Consider the following 20,422-nt stretch of genomic DNA (forward strand, 5'->3'; position numbering starts at 1 on the left):
TTTTAAATCGCTGATTACTTTAAAGGATCGAGTTTTACATGTTTGGTATGCTCTACAAAGTTGTAGAGTATTAAATTTTCAATGAAAATCTCACTTTTGGGAATATTTGGATGAAAGTGGCGCATCCTGCAGTCCAAACCGTAAGAAAATTGGGTTTTCCATACATTTTTTCAATTTTTCCAATACAAACTGCACCTTCAAGTATCAGTAGGTAAATGTTGGCTAATGTTGCTCATATTTGGCTTAGAGTCCTAAAATAGCTCAAGGAACCGTTTACGCTCCATACAAAATGTTTAAAATTTGTATGGAAATTTTGTTACGAGGGGGGAGGGGGCTAAAAGTCCGATTTTTCGCGTTACGTTATAAAAGAACGCTCCCCAACTCCACCGACTCCGAATCCGACTCCACAGCCCTGGCATAAACTAGGTACTACTTATCTACTGAAAACTTCAAGAGCTTCTCTGTTACACGGCAAGACAGTGACTTTTACTCGTACCTATAGACAAATCCAGCGAAAGCTCAACGCTGCTTTTTGATGGTGAGAGATTTGACAGCTCCCATACTAAATGTCTCGATTTTCATACTTTTTGTTAATTTTCTTCTAAAATAAAACACTTAACATATGAAAGCTATATATTTTTGGTGCCCAAAATTCCTGCTGAATCGAATGGTGTACTTATCTCAATTGAAAATTTTTCGAACAGTTTTTATTTTAATAATATTCTAGACACATTTTGTGCACCTAATCAATCAATACTTTTATCATGAATAATCATTTTATTGCTTAAAAATTGAGTTTTCCTGAGCTCCCATATTCAAATACATGGAAGCTGTCATTTCTAACACCATTGGCCACCTAGCGGCCATTTCAAACTGGATACGACTATTAATACCATACACTATTTAACGATTCTAGTTTCGGTTTAATTTGAACTATCAATTTCAATTATCAAATAGTGATTGAATTTACGATGGACAGAACCGACCACAAGAAATGCTAACATAACACGTTACACAATTCCCCGAATAAAGCTCAACATCTAATCACAAGCCGCCAACGTTTCCTCCGGATCTTCTTTCAGTTCATTTCAGCTGGCCAGCAGTTGATCGTCTGTTCCAACTAATAAAATAGTTCCAACACTCCGTCGTTGCTTTCAACACATCTTTATTGGAATCGCTTCAGGTTGTTCACAGAACGCTTTAGTCAGTAATTCCTCACTTCCGTCAAAAAGAAAGCAACAAAAAAAAGCATTTTACCGCCATGAGAAAATCACCACCCTACTTGACTTCCTTGACCTGCAGACCCGGTGGCAGCGACTGCTTCAGCTTGTCGGCCTTCTCCTTGTCCTGGACCACCAGCGTGTACAGGTACCGGGAGCAGCGGATCTTGAACTTGGTGTTGTTTTCGTTCTTCTTTATCTTGACGGCACGGGCATCCTTCCGGCGGGCCTTGATGAGGAAGTCCTTCACCTCTTTGATCTCCTGCGGCATCCTGCGAGAAACGGAACAAACACCGCAAATTAGTCGCACGTCTTCCGAGGCACAATTTCCACCGGGAAAACACTCACTTGGGACGATTTTACTGGCTAAAATCGGGAAAATATTCCTCCGCAAACGGAACGTGTGTGCTGTTGACGTTTAGCACAGCCCAAAAAAGAGAGAGGAGGCCGCGAACATGGCAGCTCGTCAACTTCCGCCAGGCTGACAGCTGAGGTGACGGCGCCGCCATCTGTGGGAAACTGACGGCGAGCACGTGATGTTGCAGCTAGATGTTGCGTCGCAACAGTGCCGGTCAGATTATTTCGATTACATATACAATATTGCACAATTGGGTACTAAAGCCCTATGTCAATTTTTATGTACAACGGTAAAAAACACAATTAAAAACCATTTCTGATCACTTTTTTCATTTTAATGCAAAACAAAATTTGACAAGACAACATTTTTTTGATGGATCAACTATGGTCTCATTGGAACGAGCTGTCAAGTAGGAGCTTTTCTGTCAAGAAGGACCGCGAGGTGAATTTTTCAACATTGATTTAAAAAAACCATTTTAAACTCTTTTTGGTCGTACAAACTCTACGTTTTCCGTCGTTCCGTTGCTCAGAAAAGTAAGCTTTATCGCTGTAAACAACAATATCAGCAATCTAAGCTTTATTTTAGGACCCAAATTAGGGTCCTAAAATGAAGCTTAGATTTCTAATATTATTGTTAACAGTGATAAAGCTTATTTTTCTGAGTACAATGACCCTTTGTACGACCACAAAGAGTTTAAAATGGATTTTTAAATCAATTTTGAAAAATTAACCTCGCGGTCCTTCTTGACAGAAAAGCTCCCACTTGACAGCTCGTTTCAAGGGGACCATAGTTGATCCATCGAAAAAATGTTGTCTTGTCATTATTTTTTTTGCATTAAAATGAAAAAAAGTGATCAGAAATGGTTTTTGATCGTGTTTTTTACCGTTGTACAGTTGTACATAAAAATTTACATAGGGCTTTAGTACCCAATTGGGTCCTAAAATGAAGCTTAGATTGCTGATATTATTGTTTACAGCGATAAAGCTTATTTTTCTGAGTACAATGACCCTTTGTACGACCACAAAGAGTTTAAAATGGATTTTTAAATCAATTTTGAAAAATTAACCTCGCGGTCCTTCTTGACAGAAAAGTTCCTACTTGACAGCTCGTTCCAAGGGGACCATAGTGTAACATTCCCAGAAGTTTACTAGTTTCACTCACATTGAAACGTATGAAATTGTTTTAATTATAAAATATTTTGAACACAGTATTTGTATCCTAAAGTGGGGATCAAAATATTGATAAATAATAAGTTTTATTAACAAAAATAAAAAAGATTAGTATATAAAAGTTTTAAATAAACCTTGGTTTTGAAAAAACATAAAATCACTTTACAAGTGTTCAACGGGCCATTTTACAAGATCTTTCAAAATGGGTCGGCGGGCCACAAAATATCACCTCGTGGGCCACGTTTGGCCCGCGGGCCATACTTTGGTCACCCCTGACTTAGACGAAAAGTTTGCAATTTCCGAAATTTTCAATTTCTTTATCCTCGTCGCCAATGTAACATTCCCAGAATGTCAACTGTCTTGATGGTTGGTTAGGGTAACTATGATCATGCAGAGAACAACGGCTTACTATGATTTGCTCATTATACTACACATAGTTGATCCATCGAAATAATGTTTGTCTTGCCAAAAAAAAAAAAATTGCATTAAAATGAAAAAAAGTGATCAGAAATTGTTTTTAATCGTGTTTTTTATCGTTGTACATAAAAATTGACATAGGGCTTTAGTACCCAATTGGGCCTAAAATGAAGCTGAAAAAGCCAGCTTTGTGGTATCTGCAGTTTTTGCCTCTTTTTTTTTTGTTGAGCCTTGATACCACTGCGAACAATTAGAGAAATATTGTGGTGTGACCCTTTTTTTATAGCAAATCAGGTTAACCCAACATCATGGAACGATGAGAGGCAGCTCCTGTTTACTGCGTGTTGTCCCAGTTAGGTACGACTTGTTTTATAAAGTCTATCACCATACTAGGACGGAATATATTGATATTGGAGGGCTGTAAGACCCCTGTTGAGACAGGCGGGAGGATGCTCATCGCGGGCACCGTTTTCGATAGCAGAGTAAAATAAAACTCATTATTTTCCTCATGCTTCAAAACTGAAAATGTATATTTTCTTATTAATAACATTTAACAGTTCACAACATTACAATTACTCACAGATTTGGTGTCTTTTCGCAGCTGACCTGTCCAGCTGCGCCCGTGCTCCCGCTTGCTCAGATTGTTTTGATTTCTTTATTCAATTCTAAGCGACAGCACGGGCACCAGTCAAACAACACACAAACACTGACACTGACGCAGAACAAGGGGCTGCTTCGGACGCGCTCCATCGCAACAACCCTTTTTCCGAAAAATGAAATTCTACTCAGGGCACCGCAATTGCAAAGCAGGTGCTCTGATGTTTCATTTTCAATATTACAAAATCTACAAATTGCGTTTGGGATTTTCCTCATATTGAATAAGTGATATTTACATGGACAGTGACCAGTTAATAAACCAGCGATCACCCTTAAATTCTTTTTGTCTAGTTTTAGTAATTCTCGAGAAAGTTTCTCTTTTGGAAAGATAAATCTTTTTGCCTGTCTAGAAGAATCGGTAGAATTCCAAATAGATTGTATTGTTGATATTTCCCACCGTTTGAGCTCCATTTTTAGAGAACAGTCTGGAACACCAAAGAAAGGTTCTGGGTCAATGAAGTCGGCATCAGATTCTTTCCTTGCCAGGCTGTCCGCTATTTCGTTTCCTAGAATTCCACAATGCCCAGGAACCCAGTAAAGAGTTTTTGCCTTCCTCACCATCACTCGAAAAATGAACTTCTTAAATACACCTCCTAGATATACCTTCACGTATACCTATCGAACTGTACCGCTTTATGCGGTATACGCACTTCGGAAGAAACCGGTCAAGAAAAAAATCAAATGGGTAGCAGCGGCAGCGCAAGCAAGTCAGAGAGGGTGAAGAAAAGCCCCAAGAAATCGCTCCCTCTCCTTTGTTCTGTTTAACTCCATGATGCACACACTCTCACTTTTAATTTCTCGATAGGACCATATCGTGATATCATGGAGTTAAACTTTCTGTCAAGCTTCTGTGAAGTTTACCATGACAGCTGCGAAAGTTTCACTCCATGTTACCGGCTCACGACTCTCTTTTAAATTTCTCATTAAAAAAAGTCCAGATTTTAATTTTGATTTACACTCAAACCCCGATGGTTTGACACAAACCGTTGCCAAACGATCGGGGTCACTTTTTAGTTTGACACCCCTTTTACACGGAGTTAACACACACTACCAAACGTTTTTTCATTTTCTACACTTTTGGTGCAATAAAAAACATTCCCGGCAACTATGCCATGCAATTCGAAGAAGAAGATCAACAAAAACAAAACGCACAGTATGGGATTTGACAGCATTTGCCGAAAGTGCGGCGCGTCGTTTCGAGGCTGGTATGCCGCGTGTCTTTTTCGGGAATACGCGCAATATTACAAACCAATGTTGCACGCAACATGCTACGCGACATCATATTCCAAAACCGGAAGCTTATCTCCAACAAACCCCTCGCTGCTTCAGTTCAGAAAAAAATCCACCAGATGCCAGTGCGCACAACCCCTAGCTAGAGACCCTAAATAGGGAGACTGGTCTAAGCTGGCTAAATCGATCTGGCAACGTATGTTTTGAGCTTGGCAACACTGATAAGTTTTGCTGGGCGTAAAGGCAAATGCTCGTTTGGATTAGAGATCCTAAATAGGGAGACTGGTCGAAGTGAATTTGACGTACCCAAACAGACACGAGTTTGACGTATCCAAACGAGCATTTGCCTTTACGCCCAGCAAAACTTATCAGTGTTGCCAAGCTCAAAACATACGTTGCCAGATCGATTTAGCCAGCTTAGACCAGTCTCCCTATTTAGGGTCTCTAGTTTGGATACGTCAAACTCGTGTCTGTTTGGGTACGTCAAATTCACTTCGACCAGTCTCCCTATTTAGGATCTCTACCCCTAGCAGGCTAGCTGTCAGCAGTTTTTGACGTTTCGTTTTGCGTGCGTGTTTCTTTTCGCTCCGTCGCTGCGCATTTTCCTTCTTGCCGTCGCCAGTCTCGTTGCAGCAGTCGTTGTTGGTGGAGGTTTTTTGCTCAGATTTTGTTTGTGCGCGCTCGGTTCCAACTCCGGTTCTCTAATCCGAAGGAAAACTCATTTGCGTCGGAACATTACGGTGCAGTTTTTTTTTTCTTCTCAATTCTTTCGCTTAAAGTGTTTCAGCGTGTTGCTTTAGCTTTGTGCTGGATTTCATTTCGTTTTCGGGAGAATTCAAGTGTTTTGTTGTGAATTAGATTCCAAATTTGGACCCGATTAGCTCACTTCCGCGGTTCTTGTGACGTGGGTCTGGCCCGGGTTATTTATAGATCCAGTTTCGTGTGGAGGCCGTTGAAGGTAAACCAAGAGTAAAAAAGGGCAACTGAATCGCAATATTCCGGCAGAGCATCAACTAGGTGAGTCCGGCAGACATTTCCGGGATCAGTCAGATCCCTTCTAATCCCACCCTCAGGCAGTGATCAAACATGTAAACAAAGTACCCCGTGGGTCCTGGTCGATTCCGTCCGAACTCCTCGTCTTCACCCGCCCGTCATCATCGACCACAAACTTTTCGCTTTGACCTACTTTCGAACTGCCTTCAGCACAACATTTGTGTTGGTGTGTGCTTTTGCCGCTACCCCTTATCTTCCTTCCTCCTCCACGACGGCGTTATGGCCACCAGCCGTACACAGTGGGTTCCGACCAGACACGAAGAGAGGCAAAACACACAATCATTCATGTACGGTTCGGGCCGCCCGATGGATGGACGAAGTTGGAAAGCAAGCTCAAATATCTTGTATATTTCGAAGAATCCTTTACGGCGCATCCTCGGTGCTTCCCCGACAGGTTGCACGTTGCGGGATCGTTGACCTTGCCCGTTGATTTGTTTGTAAATACCTACAAGCAAAATGCAACTTTAATTTCCTTTATTTTAGTTGAATCTATCTTTCAACTCTGGAGTTTTTTTTAAAGGTCCGATAAAACAAATTTCCAGTTCTTGCTTTTTGGGTGTTTCTGAAACCGCGTTGAGTAAGGGTTATCGAGAAATTAAAAGTGAGAGTGTGTGCGTGCAACATGGAGTTAAACTTTTTGAAAAGCCTTGGTAAGCTTCACAGCAACTGCACAGAAAGTTTAACTCCATGTTGCGATTTGACAGCTCGATTAAAAAAACACCAGGGGGGCGACATCTATATCTCACTACAGGCAGCTCGCCCGCAGCCAACACAAGCTGTCAACTTCGGCACCAGAACAAAAGGGAAATGTCAACTTCGGCTCCAGCACAAAAGAACAGCTGTTCGATACGGAACCAAAACAAAGCAACTGCGCACTGTAAAAAAAGTACAAAAACTGCAGGCATAAAATGGAAATAAAGTAATTATTGTTTTTATGTAAAATTTTACCGCAATGTACGTTTAAAAGTTAGTGTATGTTTATGAGGTGAGTTTTATCAATGTATTTGCAAAATAAACTTCTAAAGTTGGGATTATTAAGCACACATCGGGTCGATGATCTCATTTAAAGTTGTACTTTTATCACATGAACGTTTAACTTAACTACTGTGTAATTTGACTTTTACTACAGTAATTCTTATAACAAAAATTGAATTATTAAAAAAAAGAAATATTTTTGTTTTCACTGTGCGCAGTTTGCGCGTGTTATCAATCTCAATCACCCAAGATGGCGGTCTTTAGCATCCCCCTGAAAAACACCCAAAAAACAATAACTGATAATATGGTTTATTGGACCTTTAAAAAAAAAACAAACTCCAGAATTGATGCTCAGGGAAACTCTTATGATGAACATTCTTCCATCGGTAATTGTTACAGGTTATGGACTGATTCCCAAACTATTTTCGCCCAGGCCCACCCTTCCATACATTAATGGCGTGGCTCACGGCAACTCCATGAACATGCCGGACCCACTTTGGAAAACACTATGCAGTAGTCATATCCGAAAATGGTCCGTAATATTGGCGATTTTGGAATAAGAAGACAACAACTCCCACGGTTGAAAAAAAAAATGTTTTGTTCATGATTTGATTATCCGTCCAATGTTCATAAAAAACCTATAAAAACCTAAGAAAAATCGAACTTTGGATAATCGAAGCGTCAGATAATCGAGGCTACGAATAATTGGTTCTGCACTGTACCTGCTTTGGGTAAAATTAAAATATGCTCGAGAATTACTAGATACCCGGAAAACTTTTAACAGAAAGATGAGTGTAGATTTGCATGAAAAATTTTGTTATACTTTTTGCCTTATTTTAATCGAGTTCAAAGGAATTGTTTAGTTGTTAACTACAAATTCAAGACTTTTCACGGGTTTCCCTGTTTTCTCCAATGAGCAGTTCTCTCAGATTTTGGTCATTCGATTTTTTTTTTTTTTGTATTTTTTAATCCGACTGAAACTTTTTTGGTGCTTTCGGTTTGCCCAAAGAAGCCATTTTGCATCATTAGTTTGTCCATTTAATTTTCCATACAAATTTGGCAGCTGGCCATACAAAAAATATGCATGAATATTCAAAAATCTGTATCTTTTGAAGGAATTTTTTGATCGATTTTGTGTCTTTGGCAATTTTTTATAACCAAGACTAACATTTCAAAATGGCAAAACATTCAACATTACGCCCTTTTAAAATGTTAGTCTTGATTTAAAAATTTTGAAAATATTTTTTTCGAAAAGATCGGAAAATTTCACGAATGTTTCATATTTTAACATTGAAAATCGGACCATTAGTTGCTGAGATATCGACATTAGAAAATTGTGTGTTGTTTGGGTGTGACTTAGAAAACATCAGTTTTCCTGTTTTTAAACCTTTTCATGGCAATATCTCAGCAATTAAAAAACTGCGACTATTTTCAAAAAAGTCACAAAAATTTTTGCGACCATTTTTTCGATTTTTTGGAAAAATCAGTATTGATAACTCGCTCAAAGATTTTTTGCACAACCTGGAAATTTCTGAAAAGTTCGCATTTGATGTCCTCTAAAACATATCAAAAAATAAAAAAAAATCAAATAATGTTTTTTGCAAATCAAGTTTTAGTGACGAAAAGTTAAATAAAAAATCACCAAATTTTTTTTTACCGTGTATCATTTTTTTTCCAGTGTAGTCCATATATATACCTACAACTTTGCCGAAGACACCAAATCGATCAAAAAATTCCTTCAAAACATACAGATTTTTGAATTTTCATGCATCTTTTTTGTATGGCCAGCTGCCAAATTTGTATGGAAAATTATATGGACAAACTAATGATGCAAAATGGCTTCTTTGGGCATACCGAATGCACCAAAAAAGTTTCGGTCGGATTAAAAAATACAAAAATAAAAATAAAGAAAAAGTCCGATTTCGTAGAGAATTGCTCCAATGTGGCCTTAAATAAATAAACCCATGAAAAAATATTTGCTAGCAAACTTCTGATGAATGGATGGACTTTTGATAATCGATAAATAAAATGCATTTTTTCAATACTTCGTCACCGCCATCTTGGATTAAAAAATTTTAAATTAAATTTTCGATTGGAAATTCAATTTTACCTTAAAAAATTTCGTCAGATTTGTTTTTCCATGAAATTTTGATTTTTTCCAAAAATCACTATTTTTTCAAAAAATCATAACTCGGCGGCAAATTTTTTGACCATGTTTCTCTATGGCTCAAAAAAAGTTGCGGGTTTTTGTCCCCTAAAACATATCAAAAAATCTCGAAAATTTAAAAATACGTATTTTGGGAAATTGAGTTTTTGTGAAAAAAATGTTAGTTAAAAAATCGGCAAATTTTTTTTCTGTGTACTTATTTTTTTCTCAATAGCCCTCAACAATACCTACAACTTTGCCGAAGACACCAAATTGATCAGAAAATTCATTCGAACGTTACAGATATTCGAATATTTACGTACCATTTTTGTACGGTCAGCTGCCAAAATTGTATGGAGACTTGTATGGGTGAACCAATGACACAAAATAGCTTCTTTGGTCATAGGGAAGGCCCCCACAAAGTTTGAGCCAAATAAAAAAATACAAAAAAAATAAAAATGGTCGAAATCGGCCGATTTCGTAGAGAGCTGCTCATTTACAAGCAATTTCCATCATGCCAAATACAAATTTACGGCAAACTATGGTAGTGCAGGCCAAAAGAGCGCCGAGCTGGTATGTTGATAGATTCTCTCCTCTCTGAACGTATTCGTGTGCGACTCGGGTCGACGGACGGAGTAGCCAAAGAAATTCACGAAGTATTTGTGTCACTGCGGGGAGAAGCGATTGAGCAAGTCGCTGGCAGCCCCAGTGTTGTGTTCGCTCGCGAGTGGTTGCGAGCTCAAGATTCGCTCGGCGATGAGTGTGTGATTTCTGATCATTGAACCGAAAATCAGGATCCTTGTTTGCAAACAAACAATTAAAAAAATGCATTGAAGAGTAGGAGTAGATGTATTTTGCCTTGCTCACACAAATGAACTCTTTAAAGAATACCCGTAGACCCACCTTCATGTAAACATGTCGACTCAGAACCGAAAGAATCTTCTTTGAATCGCTGATAACTTGCCTTGGTAAAAATTTTAGCTTTTCCCCATACATTTTTTTGATTTTTCCCATACAAAAATTAACAATCTCTTACGATTTTCCATAATTTTAATATTTGCTTGTCTGACACTTTTTTCGAAAGCAGTCACCAACCACACAAAATTCAAATTTGTATGGACACTTGTATTGGCCGGGCCCAGTGGTGTAGGGGTAAGCGTGGGTGCCCTCACCCAGTCGGCCTGGGTTCAATCCCAGAAGGTTTTTAGAGACGAGATTTGATCATATGCCTTCCTTCGAACGAGGATGTTAATGTTGGCCAAGTCTAACCTACAACCTCTAGGCTAGGCTAGAGTTTCGGTCGTTAGCTCAGTCCAGGTGTAGGGGTCGTCTCCCCGGGTTCTGTCTCGGTAGAGTTGTACTCACAATCCAAAGGTCGCCAGTTCGAATCCCGGCATCATTGACTGATTAAAAAAATAATTTGGATTAAATATAAAGTTTATTAACTTCTTCAAAAATCAAACCATCCACATTAACGACCCCCGGGTCTTTTGTGGTCTCTATTGCAAGTTTCTGCTCGAACCTAGGAGTCCGAAGGCTTGAATGGGGAGAGCACCCAAACCTCTTTTTACTCCAAGGAACCTTCCACCCCAGTGTTTGAACTGACGACCTTTGGATTGCGAGTCCAACCGCCGCCAGCGATTCCACCGGAGTAGGCTTGGTTTGGTGTGTTGTTTGTACTTATGGCATGGAGACAACTCCTACACCTGGGATGACTTAACGGCCTAACAACCAAGGCCGGGACCGACATTTTACTTCCTCGTCCGATGGAAGGTTGCAGCAGATGGGAATCGAACCCAGAATCATCCGCTTACAAAGCGGACAGCGTAACCATTCGGCCACGCACTGCCACTGCTTTTTTTTTATTAACTACTTACAGTATGTAAAAAAAGTATTTACACCCCTTGGGCACTATGCACATTTTGTGATGAAACAAGTAAAAAAAAAATAAAATTTGACAGGAACCTAGTACTACGTTTTGTTCAGAAACTCATGCCAAACATTTTGCTACAAAAAGCTCATGAAAAGATGATTTCTATAAAAAGTTTTATAACAAATACTATTACGAAAATAAAAAAAGGTGCAAAAAAAGTTTGTACACCTTTCGAAAAATTAACATAAATAATGTTATTTGTTGACAAATCACCATAAATCCAGTCTCCCAACTCCAAATAGGCATCCTTGACTGATTAAAAAAATAATTTGGATTGATTATAAAGTTTACTAACTACTTAGTATAAAAGTTTATATAACTCTGGAAATCCTATATAAAACTTATCTAAACTTAATTTTGCAAACTTTTAATTCAACTAAATATCAATATATAACCATAGAATTGCAAAATAAACATTTTGGAGTGGGTATAACACCGTTTTGGGTGTATTTGTATCGATAGAATAGATTTTTCGTTGGAATTTCGTACCAACCCGGAATTACGTCGTAGGAAAATCCGCCGGCATCCGAACCGGTCCACGATTCACAAGTCAACCTATGTGGAATCGGAAAGGGCATAAAATTTCCGATCTTTTGATATTTCTTTAAAACCTACGTTATTAAATACCTGGGCAAAAAGTAAGTTTGATCCACGAGAACAAAAATTACGAAATTCCATACATTTTTGGCAGATTGCTCAAACGAAACCATAACAACGTTTTTGCTTAGGTATTTAAAAACGTAGGTTTTATAGAAAACCTGGATGTATGGGTATCAAAAAATCGGAAATTTTATGCCCTTACTGATGCCACATAGGTTGACTTGTGAATTGTGGACCGGTTCAGATGCCGGCGGATTTTCCGACGACGTAATTCCGGGTTGGTACGGAATTCCAACGAAAAATCTATTCTAGCGATACAAATACCCCCAAAACGGTGTTATACCCATCTCCAAAATGTTTATTTAGCAATTTTATGATAATAAATTGACATTTATTTGAATTAAAAGTTTGTAAAATTAAGTTTAGATAAGTTTTATATAGAATTTCCAGAGTTATATAAACTTTTATACTAAGTAGTTAGTAAACTTTATATTCAATCCAAATTATTTTTTTAATCAGTCAAGGATGCCTATTTGGAGTTGGGAGAGATTTATGGTGATTTGTCAACAAATAACATTATTTATGTTAATTTTGGAAAGGTGTACAAACTTTTTGCACCTTTTATTTTCGTAATAGTATTTGTTATATAACTGTTTATAGAAATCATCTTTTAATGAGCTTTTTGTAGCAAAATGTTTGGCATGAGTTTCTGAACAAAACGTAGTACTAGGTTCCTGTCAAACTTTAAATTTTTTACATGTTTCATCACAAAATGTGCATAGTGCCCAAGGGGTGTAAATACTTTTTTTACATACTGTACTTGCATTGGTGAACCAATGACACAAAATGGCTCCTTTGATCATAGGACAGGCATCCATAAAGTTTGAGCCGACACAAAATTCGTAGAGGATTCTCAACTGGAATACAAATGTATAACAATTTCTTAAACGGAAAGTATTTATCCAAACAGCTTTCAACCACATCTGGAGTCACAATCGAAATGCATTGTGTCACCACTCGAAATCTACCTGGCATAACCTTGAACGCACAAGGCGCCCATTATCACCACACGATTCTCAAAAAAAGGAGAGCATGTTTATCATCGATAAAAAAGGCGCACGTAAACAGAAATTTAACACGCGTTTTTTTTTTTTTTTTTTTTTGTAGTCATATGACTTGCCGGTTGAACTGCATGGCTGGGTGGTGGTGGTACGATTGGTGACCGGTTCAACCGACTTCTTCCTGGTACATCTCGCCAACAATAAAATCCCCCTTTGCAAGGGGTGCGTGATTAGCGTTATCAGGAATGACCTGTTTTTTTTTTGGGAGGGTTGAATTTCACTGACGTGGCGGCTAATGTGCGTTTGAAAAAAAACGCCTGTCGACAATGTCACACGGTTATGTAACGGATGATTGATTTGTGCATATATATTTTTTTTGCTCTTTCTTGGTAACGAACTTCAAAGCTTCCAAGGTTTCGACGTTGAAAATCACTCACTTGAGGTGCCAAAATCCATCAGGTGGTGTTCCTCGGCTTACCGAGGAGCCCATCTGATATCGTTGTTTACGGACATTGGATCAGCGAGCGAAGTTAAAGCCTAATCCAGCCTTCAAATCCGGATCAAATCCCCTGTGTGCCATCCGCGAATGCGTCAGCGCGCGCGGACGCGGTTCCGAAGGTCATTTCAGTTAAGTCTCCCTTCGGCAGTCACAACGATAAGAGCCACAAGTGGCGGCGCTGAGTATAGTTGTGAGTCTGTACCTTATAGCGAAGGTACAAAGTACGCTCTCCGCGGAGATTCCACTGCCAGCAGACATCTTATCTCTGTCCGGTAGTGTCACGTCAATGTTGTTTCCATTCTCAGAGACACTGCCACAGAAACGTCTTGGCACAATCTCCGACCTGTATTTAAATCTAAAGCCATCTAATCAAGACTTTGTCTCCGTCCGAGCACATGTTGAATGAGCTTACAGCTTGAACCCCGTCAGCCGTAAAGCAAGTAGTTGACTTGTCATCGTGTGTGCCCTGGTCGGACTATGTAATTTATTTGTGACCCTTTGTGTGAGCAGATATGCGAAATGAACTCTATTGCAGCCAGTTTCACGTAAACTAGAACGACAGTGCAGTACCAGCAGTGCTGTTGTTAGTTTTCCGTAAACAAGTAGAGAGTGGGGCAGCGCACGCAGTAATAAAAAAAAACTTGGATCAGTGATCAGAAATATGTTGTTCTGACGAGTAAACGATGGATTTATTGCATTATTATATAATCGAATTAACAGTTTGTGGAAGAGATGTTTTTTTGGAGACAAAAATGCCCTGTTCGTAGCATCGCAGATAAGATCCTAGACCAGGGATGTTGCGATCAAACGGATACTTATCATTGTAGTAAACTCCAGTTATATTTGTCAGAAATATATTTCTAGAAGCATTTGTATAGTTTGATAAATCCCTCAATAATATCCAAGTCTGCTCATAACAGGGTTGTTACGGACGGTGCGGATCGCGCGGATGGCAATTTTGATAAATAAATTAATTGAGAGAGATAGAATTACTTTCAAATGTTTTAAGAAAAATATTTAAGAAAAATATTATCAGGAATTACGATAATTTGTTTTTTCCTTTGAGTGCAAGAATTTCATAATTTTTTTTAATTGAATTTTGTTCTGAAAATGTTTTTTTTTTTTGTATTTTCTTAGAACGAAAAGTCAAAAAATGAAGATGAAGATTATGTAGAAATTATTTTTTATATGTTTCTTGTCATTTATTAACATCTCCGGCTCTGAATATTTAATTTTTTTTTTTGAGTTTTGAGTAATGATTTTTAACCCTATTTTTTAAATTTTATACTGGATCTATTCAATTTTTAATTTTGTCAATCAAATATTACAAACTTTTCCCGAAGATATAGATATTAGAATGTGTAAAAAAAACTATTATTGAGGCTTGTTCTGGTGGGCGCCAAATATGAGCTTAATTGGACATAACAGAAGCTGGCCTCCACTTTCAAATTTTGGAATGGAATTTAATCGGTAGAAATATTTTTTTCTAAATTTAAACATTCTTGGCGAAAATAAAAAGATCAGAACATTCCAAATTCAAAGCTTTAGAAATTCAAAAATTCGAAAAAAAAGTTTAAGAGCGAGTTTTTCACCGATGTGAAACAGGTCGTATCGAGGTGCTCCGATTTGGATGAAACTTTCAGGGTTTGTTTGTCTATATATGAGATGAACTCATGCCAAATATGAGCCCTCTACGACAAAGGGAAGTGGGGTAAAACGGGCATTGAAGTTTGAGGTCAAAAACATGAAAAATCTTAAAATTGCTCGCATTTCCGTAAAACTTCATCTTAGATGCATCTCTTAGATGCATTCAGATAGTCTTTGAAGCCCTTCAAAATGTGCTATAGACATCCAGGATTGGTTTGACTTTTCTCATAGCTTTTGCAAATTACTGTTAAAAATTGATTTTTTAAAACCTTAATAACTTTTTGCAACAGCCTCCAACACCCATACTCCCATAGGTCAAAAGTTAGGAAATTTTATGGACTATAAGCCTACGGTATTAACTTTTTGGCCAATCGCAGTTTTTCTCATAGTTTTACGATTTTTCTATAACAAACATTTTATAACGTTGGTTTTTGCCCTGTATGCTTCCATAGCGGCACATTTTGGTTTCAATGTTGACATATTCGGAATCCTCAGAAAATTTTACATTAGATTGAGGTGTTGGAATTTTGAATTTGATTGGAAAAAATGCCATTTAGAATTAATTAAAATATTATTTAGCATTTTGTCGGATTATGGGTAAAACAGGTATTCGCCTACTTGATACAGCATTTGACGTATTGAACACAGGGTATGAAAAATCTAACTTTTTCATAAATGTTTTATTTAATTATTTTCTTAATCAAATTCATAACTCCAACATCTCAATCTAATGTAAAATTTCCTGAGGATTCCGAATATGTCAACATTGAGACCAAAAAGTGCCGCTATGGAAGCCTACAGGGCAAAAACCAACGTTTTAAAATGTTTGTTATAGAAAAATCGTAAAACTATGAGAAAAACTGCGATTGGCCAAAAGTTAATACCGTAGGCTTATAGTCCATGAAATTTCTAACTTTGACCTATGGGAGTATGGGTGTTGGAGGCTGTTGCAAAAGATATTAAGGTTTTGAAAAATCAATTTTTAACAGTAATTCGCAAAAGCTAAGAAAAAGTCAAACCAATCCTGGATGTCTATAGCACATTTTGAAGGGCTTCAAAATTCGAATGCATCTAAGAGAGTTGGAATTGGTGAAATTTTACGGAAATGCGAGCAATTTTATGATTTTTCATGTTTTTTGGACCTCAAACTTCAAAGCCCGTTTTACCCCACTTCCCTTTATCGTAGAGGGCTCATATTTGGCATGAGTTCATCTCATGTATAGACAAACAAACCTTGAAAGTTTCATCCAAATTGGAGCACCTCGATACGACCTCTAGAACAAACCGAGCAGAATTTACAAATACTGCCTCTTAAATATTTTTTATCATAACAAAAACAATCAAAATACATATTAGTTTTTTTTTGAAATTCTGAAATTTTGAAATCTGAAATTCAAAATACCTAAAATTTGGGTAATCGAAAATTTGAAGATTAAAAAAAAATCAAAATTAAAAAGTCAAAATTTAAAAACCAAAAAATATCAAATTCAAAACAATATAGAAAAAATAATCTCAAATCTAAAATAATTTTAGTATTCTTCAGCTTATAAATTCTTAAATTCTTAAATTCTTAAATTCTTAAATTCTTAAATTCTTAAATTCTTAAATTCTTAAATTCTTAAATTCTTAAATTCTTAAATTCTTAAATTCTTAAATTCCTAAATTCTTAAATTCTTAAATTCTTAAATTCTTAAATTCCTAAATTCTTAAATTCTTAAATTCTTAAATTCTTAAATTCTTAAATTCTTAAATTCTTAAATTCTTAAATTCTTAAATTCTTAAATTCTTAAATTCTTAAATTCTTAAATTCTTAAATTCTTAAATTATTTAATTCTTAAATTCTTAAATTCTTAAATTCTTAAATTCCTCAATTCTTAAATTCTTAAATTCTTAAATTCTTAAATTCTTAAATTCTTAAATTCTTAAATTATTTAATTCTTAAATTCTTAAATTCTTAAATTCTTAAATTCTTAAATTCTTAAATTCTTAAATTCTTAAATTCTTAAATTCTTAAATTCTTAAATTCTTAAATTCTTAAATTCTTAAATTCTTAAATTCTTAAATTCTCAAATTCTTAAATTCTTAAATTCTTAAATTCTTAAATTCTTAAATTCTTAAATTCTTAAATTCTTAAATTCTTAAATTCAATTCAATTCAATTCAATTTTTATTTCACCAGTTAGCAATGTACAATGAGTTCAATTTGTTGACAAAATAGAGCTTTGGATTTCCTTACAGCTATGAATTATTGCTTAGAAAATTAAATATGCGATTTTATAAATAGGAGCAAAGAATAAACAAAAGCAGGAAAATCAAGCAAAAAACCTACTTCACTTGTTAAAGATGGGGGATATGAGAAGGAAGCTTAAATGTTAAATCACAGTTGTAAAACTCAGGCTGAGTACACGTATTTCGTCATAAGTTCCCCTAAGGCTATGAACTGTTGCTCCTTATTTCGGCAACCACGAAGGCGAGTAAACATTTCTCTCGCGAGGGCGAGAAATTCCGTGATCGTGAAGAGATCACCATCAGCTACCCCGTCCTGTGCTGTGTTTCCAGCAGTGACGTTAGCGTACGTCCGAAACCCGGGTGGATTTGGTTTCCCAGCAGATCCCTGGTTGACTTGAGCTGCAGCCGATGAACTGGCAGATTTTTGCGTTGAGTTGGCTGGTTTCTTCTTTTTGTTGTTCTCCAGCTTCTCGAGGTATTCCTTCCTGGCGGTGCATCCACGGTAATTTGCTGTGTGATTACCTTTACAGTTCACACATTTGACAAGCAGTTTGTGAACCTCTGCATTGTTCCCAACTCCGAGGTTCGCTCTCTGCGGCAACGAGCACTTGTCGGTAAAATGGGACTCCCCACATTTTACGCATTTTGGCGGAAGATTACAGTTCCGAGAACCATGCCCGAATCGCTGGCACCGGTGACATTGGGCCGCGTCCGTAGGTCGCCTAGTGAAATATCTCCACGAGACAACAACATGGAAGATGGATTTCACCTTGCGTAGGTCTTGCAGTTTCACCGTTCCCTTGGTGAAGTAGAGAAGGTAGAGCGCGTAATCATTTTCGTTGGATTTGTGAAGTAGCTTGATGTCCCGGGGGGTAATATTAATTAGCTCCAGTTCCTCCTTCAGATCTGGGATGCTGATTTCTGGCAGTCCTTGTAAGACGATCTTGGTAGGATTGTCTTCAGCCACGTTGTAGGTGAAGAAATTAATGTTGTTTTTCTTCAGCCCTGATAGCACCGCAGAAAAAACATCTTTAGTTTTTGCCATCAGCTGAACAGAGGTTTTTGTCAGCTTGAGCAGATACTGGACAGTGTCGCTCAGTTGGACACCGGCTTTATTGAGCACTGTTATTGTTGAAGGTATATCCATACCAACAATGTGTATTGGCGGCAGACGGCTAGCCTTTTGTTTGGCTGGCGTTGAATTTTCGGGTGACTGGACTTCAAGGTCGTTGTCGTCGTTTTCGTCATCCGAACCAATTGAGAGTGCGTCGAACGTGTTGCTGGTTGGGATCGTTGCAGAAGCGCTGCTGCTGGAGGCTGTGGCTGGATTACCTGGAACCGGCGCGGGATGTCCAGATTTATTCTTGGATCTGGTTTGCACTGGACTTCTGGGCTGGTACAGAGGATGAAGTTTGGTGGAGTCTAATCCATCAAGTGCAGACAAGATGGCAGATTGGCTTGTTTGGTTGTTCGATGTGGAACATTTTGTCACTCGTCCGGGAGACGAGTTCCGCGAATGGCCCGAGTTTAAAAACGGGTTGCGGTGGGTCGAAGCGCCTTTCCGCATCGCGGACACACTAACTCGCGACTTGACGGTACGATCGCAGCGTGAAAACGGATTTTTCGCGGAGCACAAAGAACTGTGATGTAACTGGCTCTGAAGTTGCCAGAGAAGTCCTTCTTAAATTCATAAATTCATAAATTCTTAAATTTTTAAGTTCTTAAATTCTATAGATTCTTAAATTCTTAAATTATTTAATTCTTTTTTTTTTTTGAAATTAAATATGTCTTTATTGAACTTTCTTATAATAATTACATTTGTTTTACATGCTAAGTGGTATGGCCTAATGCTCTTCATCTTTGTTGTATTTTTCGTTTTATTATTAACGGTTCACATTCATTCATTTACTTCAAATTGTTTTACATTATTGCATTGAATCGAATACATTTGGGTAAAAAAAGAAAAAAAATCACTTTAACGACTAATCCTAACTTAAAACTAATAAAATAAATTCATTGAAATATTCAAAGTCCCTAGAACGAGTAAACTACGAACTGTATTTTAAGATGAATGCTCCAAGAGTTCTTACTTGTTCCTGGCGAGTTTTGCACCCACGCAGTGTTGTTGTCATCTCGATGAAAATGTTCAGAAGTTCTTGTGGTGAAAACAGGTCACTACTGCCTTCATCCGTTGATGTTGGTTGGTTTTCCCGCGGTTGCTGACTGAAGCCAGGAGGTTTTGTATTCTCTGCAACTTTTTGCCGCTGATTCAACGGCAATGGCTGCAGATTTGGAACCACTCGAACAGATCCCGCTCCAGGTGACGCCAAAGCAGGAAAATCCACGTCCGTGAAAGTTGGTGGTGTTTTGCGACGATTTGGTTGGTGCCTCGTCGTCGCTTGCTGCCGAATTTTTACAAACTCAGCTCGTTTTGGGCAGCTTCGATTCTTGGTAGAATGGTCGCCGCCGCAATTGAAGCATTTCGCTTCGATGTTCTCGTTGATTGTTTCACAAGCTTGAGTTTTGTGCTCACCTCCGCAGGTTGCACAACGACTCTTGATGAAAAAGTTCCTTCCACCATGTCCAAACTGCAAACAGTTCGAACACTGTGTCACGTCACGGTGCACTGGACGATAACGTTCCCAAGACACGATGATGTTGAAAATTGCCCGAACTGCCTTCAGCTCAGACGGCGTTGTCGATCCTTTCTCGAAATGAACCAGGTACAGTTGATCACGATACTTGATGTCCTTGTTGTGTCTCGTCATCTTGAAGACTTCGATCACGTTCAACTTCAGAGATTTGAGCTCTTCTTTCAACACATTCACATCCATGTCGTACAGGCCTCGGAGGACCTGTTTCATGGGGCGTTTACCTGGATCGTCATGGCTGTAGTATTCAATCTTTGTGTTGTTCAGGAAATCCCGAACGTAGTTGTAATCCTTTCTGCCAGGTAGCAGAATTTTGAGTCCATCAGCACACAAGCGAATGGAAGCTCGTAAAGCACCAGATTTGATAAATCCGGTCAGCCACTTTCGCACCGAATCCGATGACGATGTTTTCACAAAAATGGGTGGCAACTTTTCCCGTCGTTCAAATTCTTCCTTCTCGCTCACGTCCACAGGGAGGGTAGCAAACTGGTTTCCAGACGAATTTTGAGCGTCCTTGCTCAAACTGCCTGGCTTTGCAGGTAGCGCTTCGGCATTCTTTAGCTTCTTCAAATCTGCCG

At 38.0% G+C, this 20,422-nt stretch overlaps 2 protein-coding genes across 4 annotated transcripts in view; one reads left to right on the plus strand and one right to left on the minus strand.

Moving 5' to 3' along the window:
• Positions 1 to 1,148: 1,148 nt before the first annotated feature.
• Positions 1,149 to 1,712, minus strand: LOC6037122 (60S ribosomal protein L38). Its single transcript, XM_001847013.2, has 2 exons — positions 1,569 to 1,712; positions 1,149 to 1,492 (listed from the first exon to the last, which is right to left on the minus strand). The coding sequence occupies exon 2, from the start codon at positions 1,489 to 1,491 to the stop codon at positions 1,279 to 1,281; it is 213 nt and encodes a 70-aa protein (XP_001847065.1). The 5' UTR covers position 1,492; positions 1,569 to 1,712; the 3' UTR covers positions 1,149 to 1,278.
• A 3,947-nt stretch (positions 1,713 to 5,659) lies between these two features.
• LOC6037121 (carnitine O-palmitoyltransferase 1, liver isoform) overlaps positions 5,660 to 20,422 on the plus strand; it is a 66,032-nt gene continuing 51,269 nt past the window's right edge. For 2 of the 3 annotated variants that reach the window (XM_038251722.1, XM_038251721.1), the window contains exon 1: positions 5,660 to 6,068. The gene's annotated coding sequence lies outside the window, so the exon portion shown is untranslated. The remainder of the gene's footprint in view (positions 6,069 to 20,422) is intronic. The other variant, XM_038251719.1, reaches the window with a different exon arrangement.

The sequence above is a fragment of the Culex quinquefasciatus genome, chromosome 2 (genome assembly GCF_015732765.1).
Source record: "Culex quinquefasciatus strain JHB chromosome 2, VPISU_Cqui_1.0_pri_paternal, whole genome shotgun sequence".
Lineage (NCBI taxonomy): Eukaryota > Metazoa > Arthropoda > Insecta > Diptera > Culicidae > Culex > Culex quinquefasciatus.

What these genes read in the sequence shown, in the direction of transcription:
- LOC6037122 (XM_001847013.2), bottom strand. Translation starts at nt 1,491, where the DNA reads ATGCCGCAGGAGATCAAAGAGGTGAAGGACTTCCTCATCAAGGCCCGC.